Below are 13,946 nucleotides of genomic sequence, written 5' to 3' on the forward strand. Positions count from 1 at the left end.
AAAAATCCCTTGTTTTCTCAGAAGTCTAGCAAATAAGAGGGTGAATGATCACAGTAATTATCTCTAAATGAGGAGAAGTGATCTGATAAGTGGTTTTGCCAAAGACAATGTTCATGGGATCCATCGAGGGGGGACTCCTGAAAATGATTGCTTGTAGTACCACAGCGATTCCTGAGAGAGACTGTGCTATCTCCTGTTTGAGGATCTTTGAACATATTGTAGATTCTCTGTGCTTTCCATATTGATTGAGGTGGAAAGAATTTAACCTGCTGTCATGTGTGGGACTGTCATATCACAGTGGTTCTCAAACTTGGCTGCACATGATAAGCCCCTAGGGAGCTTTAAAAAAATCCCAGCTGCCCAGCCCACACCCTGGACAAATTAATCTTTGGAGGATGAGACCCAGGTATTTACCATGTGCAACCAAGTTTGAAAAGACTGGGATAGTTAAGAGTGTGGGCTCTGCAGTCAGACTGCCTGGCTTCAAATCCCAGCCTGGCCACTTCCTAGCCATGTGACCCTGGGTAAGAAGCTTAACCTCTACAAACACTATGGTAGAAAATGGGTGATGAAAATAACACACCTAGTAGGATTGTCATGTGGTTTAAATAAGATAACCTATGGAAACCACTTAAAAGAGGGCAGGCATGGAGTAAGTTTATTATTAACTAAGAGCTTTCTCCTTCTTTCATATTAATTTCTCTGGAAGACATTCCCAGCCATAGTCCCCGCCTCTGACACAAATTCATCTAGTGGATTGCATATATTTTCCTATAACATTGCTTCATTCATACATAAATTCATTTTACAAGTAGTCATGAAGCATCTACTATACTCCGAGAGTGATAGAAGACCCAAAAGAAGTACGTGCACCTGCCTCACCCCCTTGGATTTCAATTTCCCTTGTACGTCTGTGTTTTCCCAGTCAGATCATAAGCATTGTGAGAGCTCTGAGACCAGGTTTCATTCCTGGCCAGCCCCAGGCCCCAGCACCCAGCGCTGCCGACGGGAAAGTGCAGGGCACTCTGCTGGGTACCAGGGAGCAACCCGCTTGTCCTCAATATGTATGTTTCCTCTAGTGTAAATTGGAGATAATCCATCCATGACTGTTGTGAAGATTACAGGTCTGACCACGCTGCTGTGGATACAGCTTGTCAGTGTCCACTGTCAGACTCTCAGGATGCAGTGTCCACCAGGGGGCAGCAGGTCTCGGCCGAGCGGCCGGCCGCCGTCGACGTCAGGACCAGCGCGCCGCCCCGCGACCATGACCCTGGGCGGCGCGGGGGCAGCGTAAAGCTCCGTAGGCTGCCGGCGCGGCGGGAGCCCTTCAGGCCGCGCGATGGGTGCCGAGGCCTCCGGGAGCGGGCCGGCGCTGCGGGAGCTGGTGCGCGAGGCCGAGACCAGCCTGCTCGAGTGCAAGGTGTGCTTTGAGCGGTTCGGCCACCGCCAGCAGCGGCGCCCGCGCAACCTGCCCTGCGGCCACGTGGTCTGCCTGGCCTGCGTGGCCGCCCTGGCGCACCCGCGGACGCTGGCCCTCGAGTGCCCCTTCTGCCGGCGAGCCTGCAGGGGCTGCGACACCAGCGACTGCCTGCCTGTGCTGCACCTCCTGGAGCTCCTGGGCTCCGCGCTGCGCCCGGCCCCAGCCGCCCCCCGCGCCGCCCCCTCCGCCCCCGGGGTCCTCACCTGCCACCACGCCTTCGGAGGCTGGGGGACCCTGGTCAACCCCACTGGGCTGGCGCTGTGTCCTAAGACGGGGCGGGTCGTGGTGGTGCACGACGGCAGGAGGCGTGTCAAGATCTTTGACGCCGGGGGAGGATGTGCCCATCAGTTTGGAGAGAAGGGGGCCGCTGCTCAGGACATTAGGTATCCACTTGACGTCACCGTCACCAATGACTGCCATGTGGTTGTCACCGACGCCGGCGACCGCTCCATCAAAGTGTTTGACTTCTTTGGCCAGATCAAGCTTGTCATCGGAGGCCAGTTCTCCTTGCCTTGGGGTGTGGAGACCACCCCTCAGAATGGGGTCATGGTAACTGATGCGGAGGCGGGGTCCCTGCACCTCCTGGAAGTCGACTTTCCAGAAGGGGTCCTCCGGAGAAATGAACGGTTGCAAACTCACCTGTGCCATCCCAGGGGGGTGGCGGTGTCCTGGCTCACCGGGGCCATTGCGGTCCTAGAGCACCCCCTGGCTGTGGGGACCGGGGCCTGCAGCACCACGGTGAAGGTGTTCAGCGCAAGTATGCAGCTCATCGGCCAGGTGGATGCCTTTGGGCTGAGCCTCTTCTTCCCCTACAAAATAACCGCCTCCGCTGTGACCTTTGATCACCAGGGGAACGTGATTATTGCCGATACTTCTAGTCTGGCTGTCCTATGCTTAGGAAAACCTGAGGAGTTTCCAGTACTGAAGCCCATCATCACCCATGGCCTTTCCCATCCTGTGGCACTGACCTTCACCAAGGAAAATTCTCTTCTTGTGCTGGACAGTGCAGCCCATTCTATAAAAGTCTATAAGGTTGACTGGGGGTGATGGTGGGAGTCTTGGGGCCTGGCATCAGAAGCCCTGGAGCTGCCACTGCTGAATTGTTGAACCCTGGATAAATTACTTAATCTCATCTGTTCAACAGAGATAATTATAAGTGCCTGGTAGACTTACAGAGGTTGGGACAATTATTAAAGTATAATAATTAAATCTATGATTTATGGATTATGTACTCCCTGTGCTAAGAAATTTGCTAATATTAGCTCCTTTAATCCTTACAATTACCCAATTTCTATTATGAATCCCATTTTAGAGATGAGAAAACTGAGACCCAGAGAGCTAAGTGATTTACCCAAGGTCACATTTACTCACTATGACAGTCACAAATGGAACTCAATTCTGACTCCAAAACCCCTTGCTCTTAAATAAGATAACAGATGTGGAAAAATATATGTGGGTGTATATTGTTGCTATGTGTACTCTATTTACAGGTAGCTATTTAGTTAGATGCACAGAGAAAGGAGACTTTATCGAGTTCAAGAGAAAAAGGATTTTGTGGTGGACATCAGTTTAGTTCAACGTGCAGTTCCTTTGGTGGCTCATTAGATGGAGTTACTGTGGATCCTGAGTTAGTTGAATAAGAAAAACAGTTGAAATTGCTTATTCAAAAGGTCAATGCGTCTCTTAGTACCTGTATCTCCTCCACTGTAGGTACTCAGGAAATACTACTTGGTTGGTTGAAAAGGCTTGTGTTGACGTAAGTTCTAAACTCCTGCGGAACGCTCTACCCCTATACTCTGTGTTAGAGGCTGGATGATATTTCTGTTCATGTTAATAAAGAGGTAAGTCACCACAATCAGTTCATGGCAGAAATGCTTTTGCCCGCCTTTTTATGATCAGTGGTAACCTGAAGCACTTTTGTGATGGGGTTTTTCTCCCGTTTAAATCTGTCCCATGTGTTGCAAGCACTGTGTACTCAATAAACAATTCCCTTGATCCTGACTCAGCATTTAGCCACTAGTAAACAGTTAAATACTTCTTGAATTGAAGTATAGCCTTGACCAAGTTAATGCCTGCTTCACTGTTGCAATTGATTAAGTGAATAGGTGGAAATTTCGGGTGAAGTGGCCAGTTCTTTGTAAGTTGTGTGTGTTTAGCTAGTGTAAACATTTCAGAGTTGAGGACTGTTGGAATAGTACCAAATAACGGACACCTCAGAAGCAGCAGAAAAAATTTTTTTTGTCAGGGAGAAAATATTGGTTCTGAAAGGTGAGAGTTTGTTTTAGGTAATAGCTGATGCTTTATCAACAATAGGCTTCTATTTTACAAAGCATTTTAATAGATAGAATGTACATTCTAGGAATAGCCCCAAAATTATGAATAAGATTATAGTTTGTCCTGAAAGAGTGAGCTTGGCTCCCGTGCCAGTCCACAGAAGCCCATTTTGCTTCAATGCTCCCATGATGCATTGCTAATAAGATTTCAGGCACCCTGGACCATTTGTAAACGTATTCCAGATAGGGATTCTGGGAACAGCCCCAAGCCCTCACGCTCACCCCACCCTTAGAAATCGCCTTGGGTCACTGACATCACAGTATTCTGGGTTGCATAACAAGAACAGTTGTCTCAGGTGGAGATAGGGGTTCAGACGTGGTCATTTGTGAGTAGGGCAACCGTGGATTGACCTTAAAAACGTTTTCCTCGAGAACAATGACATTTTAATAGCCTCGGGGTCAGTTGAGCCAATCAAGGCACCCTCTCCTATTTGGAATTATCAGTGGCGTCATATTTGCCTATAGAGCTGTGCATATGTCTTTTTCAGGCCACGTGTGGTATATGCAGCATGTATGGAAATATCACTTGTTACCATGTGGATTACCCAACTGGAAGAATGGGGCGTGAGTTCCTGAGATGACCTGGGAGCGAATCAGAGAGGTGATAACAAGTGACCTTGTTAACGGCTGCCTCTGCTTGGCAGATGAACAGGCTCAGGAGTGGGTGGGCAGAGAAAGCAGCTCTGTCCAGGAATAGTGGGATGCAGGAGCAGTGTTTCCCTGGGGAGGACACAAAGCTCGCTGTTCTTGATCCCCAAGCACACACATGCTGAAGGAATAGGTTCAGTAACCCGCAAGGCAGATGCTAAGTTCACCTTCCGGGCTGTGTTCTTTAAAGCAAGCTGGTTAAGGGGCTCAAACCATGGCCCACTGAACTCCAGGTTATTAGAGGAATTGCAGAGTCTGAGGTAGGCAGGAGGAAGTAATCGCAGCAGAAAGTAAACGGTCCCAAGGTGATGGAGGAGAGTTGGAATGACTCTCCAGAGACCGGAGACAAAAAAACTTAACCAGGGGTAAATGGAGAAGGAGAAGGAACAGACCTTTCCTGAATGTCCCCCTCAATCATGTGCCCTTAGGCCAGCACTACCCACCCTGCGCCACCTGGTGAATCCATAAAAGCAAGCAAAGGCACACTCAGCAGCGCTCACACACCTTCCATCTGTTCTGGTTTTGCTCGATACCTGATCCTTGGATTGTCTCCTGTTTTTGACCTTGTTCTGCCCTCTGGACTTGCCACCTGGACTTGATTTTCTCAGTCTTTTTCCTTGGCATTTTCTAAGGACTTTGGTTCAGAGTCATAAATCTCCCCTTAGAAAGACACACTCCGGATCCCAGAACCCAAAGCATCACCATTTTGCTTGTGCCTCGTCTAGACCTTTCCTGGTAAGTGGAGTGCAGACCTCACTGAAAGTGAATTATGTGCCTTTTGAGGAAGGAGCAGTATTCCATATACCTCAGGAAAGCGAGGAAGAACTACCGATGATAGCGATTGAATCATCCTACACCTGCCACAGAAAGAAGAAATGTAGACTGGCGGCTAGTGCTCCACTAGTAGTGACCACTGTGGTGGTGTGCCATGGTTAATAAGGAGATGAACTGTTTTCTTGAAGACTATGTAGAAAATATGATAAGGAGGCTGCCACGACTCACCACAGCTACCGTGCTGAACAATGGTGGTGTCTGCTGTGCCCACGACCCCTTCTAAGGAAAACCTCCCCTCCCACAGGCCCTGCTGATGAGCCAGCCCTCGGCCACCATATTTCCTACTACCCGACCCCCTCCAGCAATAGCTGATTGGATTAGGGGTGCGCACCCAACTGAAGAACAGCCTGTCTGTTAATGTCCCATCAAATATATTAATTAGACCAGGAAACTGGCCTACAAATTGGCCTGGGATGAACAGGTTTTTCCAAAAAGGGGCAAGGAGATCCAATTAGATTCTTTTTTTTTGAGGTGGGGGTTGCCTGTTTCTTTTTTAATTGAAGTACAGTTGATTTACACTGTTGTGTTTCAAGTGTACAACAAAGTGATTCAGATATACATACATCCTTTTTTAGATTCTTTTCCCTTATAGGTTATTACAAAATATTGAGTATAGTTCCCTGTGCTATATAATCTATTTCCATTTTCAAACCACTGATGGATAAATCTGGATGGACTGAAATTGGTGATACAGGAGGCCAATTCCATTACATTTTGGAATTAATTTCCACAAAATTGTACAGGCCCGTCTGGTGGACACTAAAATACAAATCTTTTTTTGTTTTTTTAATAAATTTACTTACTTATTTTTGGCTGCGTTGGGTCTTCGTTGCTGTGCACGGGCTTCCTCTAGTTGTGGTGAGTGGGGGCTACTCTTCGTTGAGGTACACGGGCTTCTCATTGCGGTGGCTTCTATCATTGCAGAGCACAGGCTCTAGAACGCAGGCTCAGTAGTTGTAGCGCACGGGCTTTGTTGCTCTGCAGCATGTGGGATCTTCCCGGACCAGGGCTCAAACCCGTGTGTCCTGCATTGGCAGGCGGATTCTTAACCACTGCACCACCAGGGAAGCCCTAAAATACAAATCTTAAAATTAGTAAGTTTTCTTCTCTGACAAATCAGTGAGAAATACTTTGTATAAATTTGCTAGGAGCACTATTTGTACATGTCAAACACGTGAGGATAGCCAAATGCATTCTGATCATGGACGAAATTTATCAGTTCATGGAGTTTGTTTTTCTTTTTTGGTAATGTCTTTAGGTTTTAGCATTAAGGTTGTACTAGCCTCATAAAACGAGTTGGGAAATGTTCCTTCCTCCTTTATTTCCTGACAGAATTTGTGTGATACTGATGTCATTTCTTCTTAAATGTTTGATAGAGTTCACCAGTGAAATCTAGTGGCCTAGGAGATTTCTTGGGGGGGGGGGGTGTCCAGAGTTTACAGTTGTTTTCTGTAGAAAGATGGGCCAGTTGGAGTTTACTCAGCCATACTGGAACAGGAAGTTTATCAGTTAAAAAATAACTTTTAAATTTCTTTGATTTTTTTTTTTGGCAAGCATTTGTTCACTGAATATTTCCTGTGTGCTCATTTTGTGTTGAGCAAGGTGCGAAGCAGTGAGGATATGAAGGTTTCTAAGCACGGATGGTCTGGAGTGGAGATGGACAAGCTAATCAGAAGAACACGGCACAGAAGTGTAAGTGTTCTGGAAAGCACATGCTCAAGGCCCTAGAAAAAGTAAGAGAGCACCCCAGATGGCCAGAACAGAGCCAGCATATTGGAAGAGATGATGTCACCCTAGAATTCCAGACTGATTAATGTCATAAATACTGGTCACTTCATCCAAAACAAACTAAACAGTTGTATTTAAGCCTGTGTTGATTCTTCATGGTCCCGACATCATGGTCTACTTTTCTGTAGATGTAGCCAGTCAGGATTCTGGGACCATATAAAGAAGACAAAATGACAGCTGTGTTTCTGAGCATCTAGGGATACTTTTTGATATTTTTACATTTAGCTAAACACCACAGTAGTAAATTTAGTAATATCTGCCCGGGTCAAAAGTGCCCCATTTGAACAAAGCCTATTTATTATTAAATAAAATCCATCCCACAGTGAAACATTTTATAATCCTCTCCCACGTTTAGTCCTTTCCCATCATCCTGGCAGCCACAGATTTTATGGGAGGAGGAGTCAAATGGACATAACAAATACTTCACTAATTCAGAGATTCTTGTCATTGGAGGTATCCTCCTGTCTCCTGTGCTCTTAGCATCTCTCGATGCTCAGCACCTGCTTGTTGTTAAATCAGGACCTTGCCAGACATCTTGGCATGAGGGTATTACTCAAGTCCTCCAGCTTCAGCAACTCAGGGGGCATTGCTCCCATGCACTAACCACAGGATCAGATAGAGGCAAAATATTCAAGATAAAGACATTGCAAGTTTTCACCTGGAGCTATTTTTAACGAATCGGAAACCGTCTGTTAAAAGAGATCAGAAACAGTGACTAATTTCAGAGAACAATGTTGGAGAAATAGGGAGCCTTAGAATAGTTTTGGCTCCAGGCACCCAGCACTTGGTCAGGATATCCAGAAAAGCTTCTCCAATTCTGATGGAAACCACCCTAAATAATGTATTGATTTGATGGGATATTTCACAACTGAGTTCAGAAATATTTTTTTTCTGCCAGGGCATGTGTTAAATTGTCTATAAGATCCTATTTTTGTTGTGAAACTTGCCAAATAATTTATGAATAGTATTTAGCACCATCTCTTCATGTAATCACCGTCAGTGAAAGGCTTCCTGTCAGATTGTGACCTTCACTTGGGTTCCATGCTCTCTCTTCCAGCCAGGTTAACTCATTACCATCTCCCTCGTGGGGAGAAAGGGCTACTACCTGCAGCTGTTCTGCTGGCACACTCTGAAGCTGGCTCCTACCCCATCAGGAGCAGTATTAGAAGCTTCTAGTTAAAGGTTTTCCTGCTGGTGCCTGGGGTCTGCCATCTGGGGTATAGGCCTCGTTACTGGCTCCCATCTAGGCTAAATCAGCAGCCTTGACTTAGCTCTTACCCTCAGCTCTATCATCCCAACCTGGATACTACATCTTGGTTCCAGCTTTGCCCTCGCTCTGCTGTTTTAGGCTTCCTTCCCTCCATCTCTAGCTGTGACCTACTGTGACACTTTCTATCTTACCTAATGCTGTTAGCGACCATGGAATGTATGAGGTTGACATTTTTTGGACCATTCCAGGGAAAGAGGCAGAGGATAAGAGAATAGCAAGTGGAAATGGTACCAAGAATGACTGGCTTCTAACTGGATGCAGTGACTCTACTTTGGGTACCATCCTTCAGTTCTTATGTAGCCTTATCTTATTCTCACTATAGCCTAGGAAATAGTTGTTGTTGGCGTTTTTACAGATGAGGAAACTGAGGCACAGAGAGGTTAAGTAGTTTGCTGAAGGTCACACAGAGAGTAGATAAACTAATCTCTTTGAGCCTTAGTTTCTTTCTGTAGAATGCAAATTTAATAGTACCAACTTTCTAGAGTTGTGAGACCTACATAAGTTTATACATGTGCAGCAGAACACAGGGTAAGCATTCAAATAATTCTTAGCATTATTTTGAAGCATTATTTTGAAGCATTATTTTGCTTGAACCATTTGGGGGTAAGGCAATACCTCTGTTTTTAAGCATAGAAGTTAATGATTATGAAGCTTAGACCTGTAGGAAGCCATCTGTGCTCCCACATAGGGAGAGCCTGCCTGACAACAAAGCCCACAGAAAAGAAAGCAGAGCTGAGAGACTGAGGAAGATGACATCCATGTAGCATTGTTGAGTCCCCAAGTTTTCTGTTCCCAAAGCTGGACGTAACCCTAGATGTCATGGTTATCTGAGCTGACAAGCTCCCTGTTCTCCTGAAATAAGTTTGAGTTGGGTGTCTGTGACTTTCATCTAAAGGAGCCTCAGGGCTTCCTTGGTGGCGCAGTGGTTGAGAATCTGCCTGCCAATGCAGGGGACACGGGTTCGAGCCCTGGTCTGGGAGGATCCCACATGCCGCGGAGCAACTGGGCCCGTGAGCCACAATTACTGAGCCTGCGCGTGTGATAAAGAGTGGCCCCCGCTTGCCACAACTAAGCTCTCGCACAGAAACGAAGACACAAAACAGCCATAAATAAATAAATAAATAAAAATAAAGGAGCCTCAAGAGAGTCCAAGGTAGAGGCTTCTAGAAAACATCACATATTACGAGGACTTTGCTTTACATCTTCTGTCAAGTCAGCACAAAGCTGGTTTTCAGTCTATGCTCAGAGATCCACAATAGAAGAAAATGATTTGGCTCCCTTGAGTTTTGAGTGCGTTGTCAAACTACTAATAAATTGTTTGACTTTTTTGAGAAATGGGAGGAGAGTCGCCTGATACCAATTGAAAGGATTTTTTGAATTATCAGAGCTCTTTTGATACATAAGATTTTAAAGTTTGGTAGGATCATAGAAATGTTGATGTCTAAGTTCCTTACTTTCTAAGTGAGTAAATTGAAGCCTGGAGAGGTTAAGTAACTTGGACAAGTGATTAATCTTCTTAGGAGAAAAACCAGAATTCTAAACCTTGCTGCCGTTTGAATTCTCTCTGATTTTGGATTTTCAGCAACATAAGCTGCACACAGCATTTTTTTCTACAGAGATATGCAGAATTGAAGAGAGTCAGCAGCTGATGTCAGCTCTCCTGACTCCTAACCTAGTTTGGTTTTCCCATTGTATCTTGCTTCTTCCTATAAGTAAACACTTTTCTCGTAACCACCATTTTTACTTATCATACTATAACGTATATAAGCATGTGACAAATATGTAGAGTAGAATTCTAGCCCTACAGGATGTTACTAGAATGAGGGTAATATGGAAAAAGAGGTTCTGTATTTAAATGAATTTATGAGTGAAATGGGTTTCTTTATTGCAGTAGATCTCAAAGCCACTAATAAGCTATTTTGTGCTATAAAGTGCAAAATATAGGGAATGGTTAGAAACAGGGTACAGTGTTTTCCAAACTGATCTGACCCCAGGTCTGCTGTTATGGGAAATGCTGTATTAGAAGCCTGAATTTTCACATTTTTTCCAAGGCTAAATAGCTGACTTTTCCCATAATTCCATTCTGCCCTTCTCTTTGGTGTTCTTCTTTCTGGGTCTCCAGTTTTTTGTTTTTTGTTTTTTTTTTTGTGGTATGCGGGCCTCTCACTGCTGTGGCCTCTCCCGTTGCGGAGCACAGGCTCCGGACACGCAGGCCCAATGGCCATGGCTCACGGGCCCAGCCGCTCCGCGGCATGTGGGATCCTCCCGGACTGGGGCACGAACCCGTGTCCCCTGCATCGGCAGGCGGACTCTCAACCACTGCGCCACCAGGGAAGCCCTGGGTCTCCAGTTTTTACTTCTTACCTTCTATTCTAATCCTCCCTCCCAGCCTTCTGTCCCCCCAAGTTTCTACATTTGGTTGCTTTTCTGGTTTTAATTCTCCTTCTCTGTCTCTTTGTGTGTGGCCTTTATCTGGGGGGTAAAAAGCTATAATGAGACAATGTCTCTGGCAGGTTTAAGGAAGAATGACCAACTTGGGCTCAGTCAGATCAGCCTTGACTTAATTGTATCTCAGTATTCCCACACCCTTAGGTGGGCTTGTGGGAAAGAGCAGCTGGTACAGATACCTTCAAGGGCTTGCCCAGAAGTGCCACGAGAGCCACTGTCCCCCTTGTTGAATCCTCCTTGTCTTTCCAGGCACAAGGCCAGCAGTGGAACGTCTCTGCAAATTATCCAGCCATCCAGACGCTCTCTCCAGACATCAGGTATCTCACAAACAGCCAGTTACACCTCTGCATTTAGCTTCTTCTCTCCTGATAAGGTACCACTCGGTCCAGGATGGCATTTATACTTTGACGGGAAGAATCAGCCTCCCTGATTAAGACCTGAAGCAATTATCACTGAGTACGTTGCTGTCTTTTATCTTTCCCAAGTGTTCTTCTGTGTTTTCTACATTTGCCTTGTTGTATCCACAAAATTCTAGCAGTAATTTTGAACATATTTTACACATGGGTATGATTTCTCTTCATTTACAGTTTTTACACTTAAAATCCCCTAATTTTCAAGGTTTTTCACAGACCTCATGGCAGAGTTTCAAGTAGTACCGTGCTTCTTCTGTAGGATAAACAGTGTCAGAACCAACATTCATGCTGATCCAATTAAATGAATACCTCATGACGTTTCTCCTTCTCACACTTCTTTCCCCAACATTTTTCACATTCATTCTGAAACTGAGATGCATCCTATGCAAATCTCTCTTTTGAGGAGTTTCAGGTCTGTGGCCTCACTGTGGAGACCACAAAGCCAAACAGTCCATTTCCAAGGTCAGGTGTGAATTATTGACAGGTGGAGCTTTGGACAAACTTTATACTCATCATTTCAAATTTTGATACAATCTATAAGAGTAAATCAGAAAATATATTCTGAAATGTTGATGGTAAGTATACTTTTAGTGTTTTCTACTTTAATGGCTTTCCTAGAGACATACATACCTTTTTTACTCTTTTATATGAATTAGACCTTCCCATGGCTGATTCTCGTCACACAGTGCTGTCAGCTAGCAGCCGATCATGTGTCATCTTTAAGCATTGTGGTGTGTGTTGGGATTTGTTTGTGAGGAACGTAAGCTCTGATTGGCACTTGGTAGAGAGCTGTGACCAGCCGGCAGAATACCCCATGTACCCCTCTCCAGCCTTGCCTTTGGGACTCACCAAATGGTGATATCCACTGCCTACCCATAAGGCACTCTCCCAGGTGCAATTGAAGGAAGCTATAGCAGCAATGACGCCTGATCTGATAACACCTAGATCCAGGAAAGAAGAAGCTAAAGAAGGTTACTTCTGCTAGGTACCTGAGACTCAGGTAACCTGATAAGTACTACGTGGCTGGCCATTAGTTTAAATAAATTACTTGTTTGGTCTCAGGTATCACATCAAGGTGTTAAATTTAATCTCTGAAGACTTATGTGGTTTGGACTCAGAATGTTCGGTAAACACAACTTCTTTCCCTTCTCGTGTTGCATCTAAACTCTATAACTGACCCAGATTTAAGGACTTGGCTGGGACAAGGAAAATTCCACAGGAAAATTTGAGGCAGAGTCACGATTAAGTTCAGGATGTTTCCAGTTCTGGTCTGAAACCTAAAAACCTTGGACAGTAGAGCGTCGGACTTTCACCATGAGAGTCCAGGGTTGGAGTCTGTTCAAGACAATGTCTCTGTTCCTTTCTTCTATCATAATAGACAAGGATAGCCTTATGCCTTCCTGAAATTCCCAGCACATAGTAATATAATGTTAGGATACCTTCAGCTGCAGGTTACAGAAAACCCAACTCAAAATAGCATAAATAAGGACATTTATTATCTTGTATCAGAATTCCAGAAGTAGGCTGGCTCTAAGGTGGGTCAAGTCAGCAGCTCAACAACATCATCAGCTACCCATGTTCATTATATCTTCCTGCTCTGACACCTTCAGGCTCATGGCTCTCACAGTTGCAAGAGGACTGCCCTCATTCTAAGAGTCATACTCAATGGAAGAACAGGAAGCATTCCACCCCACCTCCCATCCTGTGCCTTGCTTCATTTTAGGGAAAAATAACTCTTTTCTAGAAGCCATCACGTCACATTGACTAGACCAAGACATACAACCAATCCTAAGCCAATCACTGGCAAAAGAAGGGAGGCCACCACTCGTGATTGATTTAGAACCATCGTTTGAACTCTTGGCAGCATATTTGAATATTTGAGTCTAAGTAGGAAACTTCTAAAAATACCAGTGCCAGGACCACCTTCAGACATTCTGATTTAATTGGTCAGGGGAGGGGAACCACGCATGGGTATTTTTAAAGTTACCCTCAGTAACTCTAGTGTGCAGCCAGGATTGAGAACCACTGACTTAGATTAATCAGGACTTATCCCTGAACCACATCAGGAAGAAAAGAAATCAGAGGTCAGCCAGGGGACAAGAGGAAATGGCTGTTGGATAGGCAGATGACAAAAAAATGTTTGTTGAATTTCTCCAAAGAAGATGCACAAATGGCTAGCAAGCACATGAAAAGAAGCTCAGCATCACTAATCATTAGGAAAATGCGAATCAAAATCACAATGAGATACCACGTCACACCATTAGGATGGCTATTATCAAAAAATCAGAAAATAACAAGTGTTGTTGGAATGGGGAGAAGTTGGAACCCTTGTGCACTGCTGGATAGAAGGTAAAATGGTGCAGCCACTGTGAGAAACAGTATGGTAGTTCCTCAAAAAATTAAACAGAATTACCATGTCATCCAGCAATTCCACTTCTGGGTAGAGACCCTAAAGAACTGAAAGCAGGAGCTGAAGAGATATTTGTCCATCCACGTTCACGCAGCATTATTCACAATAGCCAAAAGGTGGAAGCAACTTAAGTGTCCACAGACAGATGAATGGATCAACAAAATGTGGTCTATACACACAATGAAATATTCAGCCTTAACAAGGAAGGAAATTCTGATACATGCTACAACATGGACAAACCTTGAGGACATTATGCTGAGTGAAATAAGCCAGTCACAAAAGGACAAATACTGTATGACTCAGTCAAATCCATAGAGATGGA

At 44.9% G+C, this 13,946-nt stretch overlaps 1 protein-coding gene across 1 annotated transcript; it reads left to right on the plus strand.

Annotated features, from left to right (window-relative positions):
- Positions 1-1,339: 1,339 nt before the first annotated feature.
- Positions 1,340-2,551, plus strand: NHLRC1 (NHL repeat containing E3 ubiquitin protein ligase 1; the record flags this gene model as incomplete). Its single annotated transcript, XM_079713565.1, has 1 exon — positions 1,340-2,551. One exon carries the CDS (start codon positions 1,340-1,342, stop codon positions 2,525-2,527), a length of 1,188 nt encoding a protein of 395 aa, XP_079569691.1. The 3' UTR covers positions 2,528-2,551.
- Between the last annotated feature and the right edge of the window lie 11,395 nt (positions 2,552-13,946).

This window comes from Hyperoodon ampullatus, assembly GCF_949752795.1.
Source record: "Hyperoodon ampullatus genome assembly, chromosome: 10".
In the NCBI taxonomy this organism is placed as follows: domain Eukaryota; kingdom Metazoa; phylum Chordata; class Mammalia; order Artiodactyla; family Ziphiidae; genus Hyperoodon; species Hyperoodon ampullatus.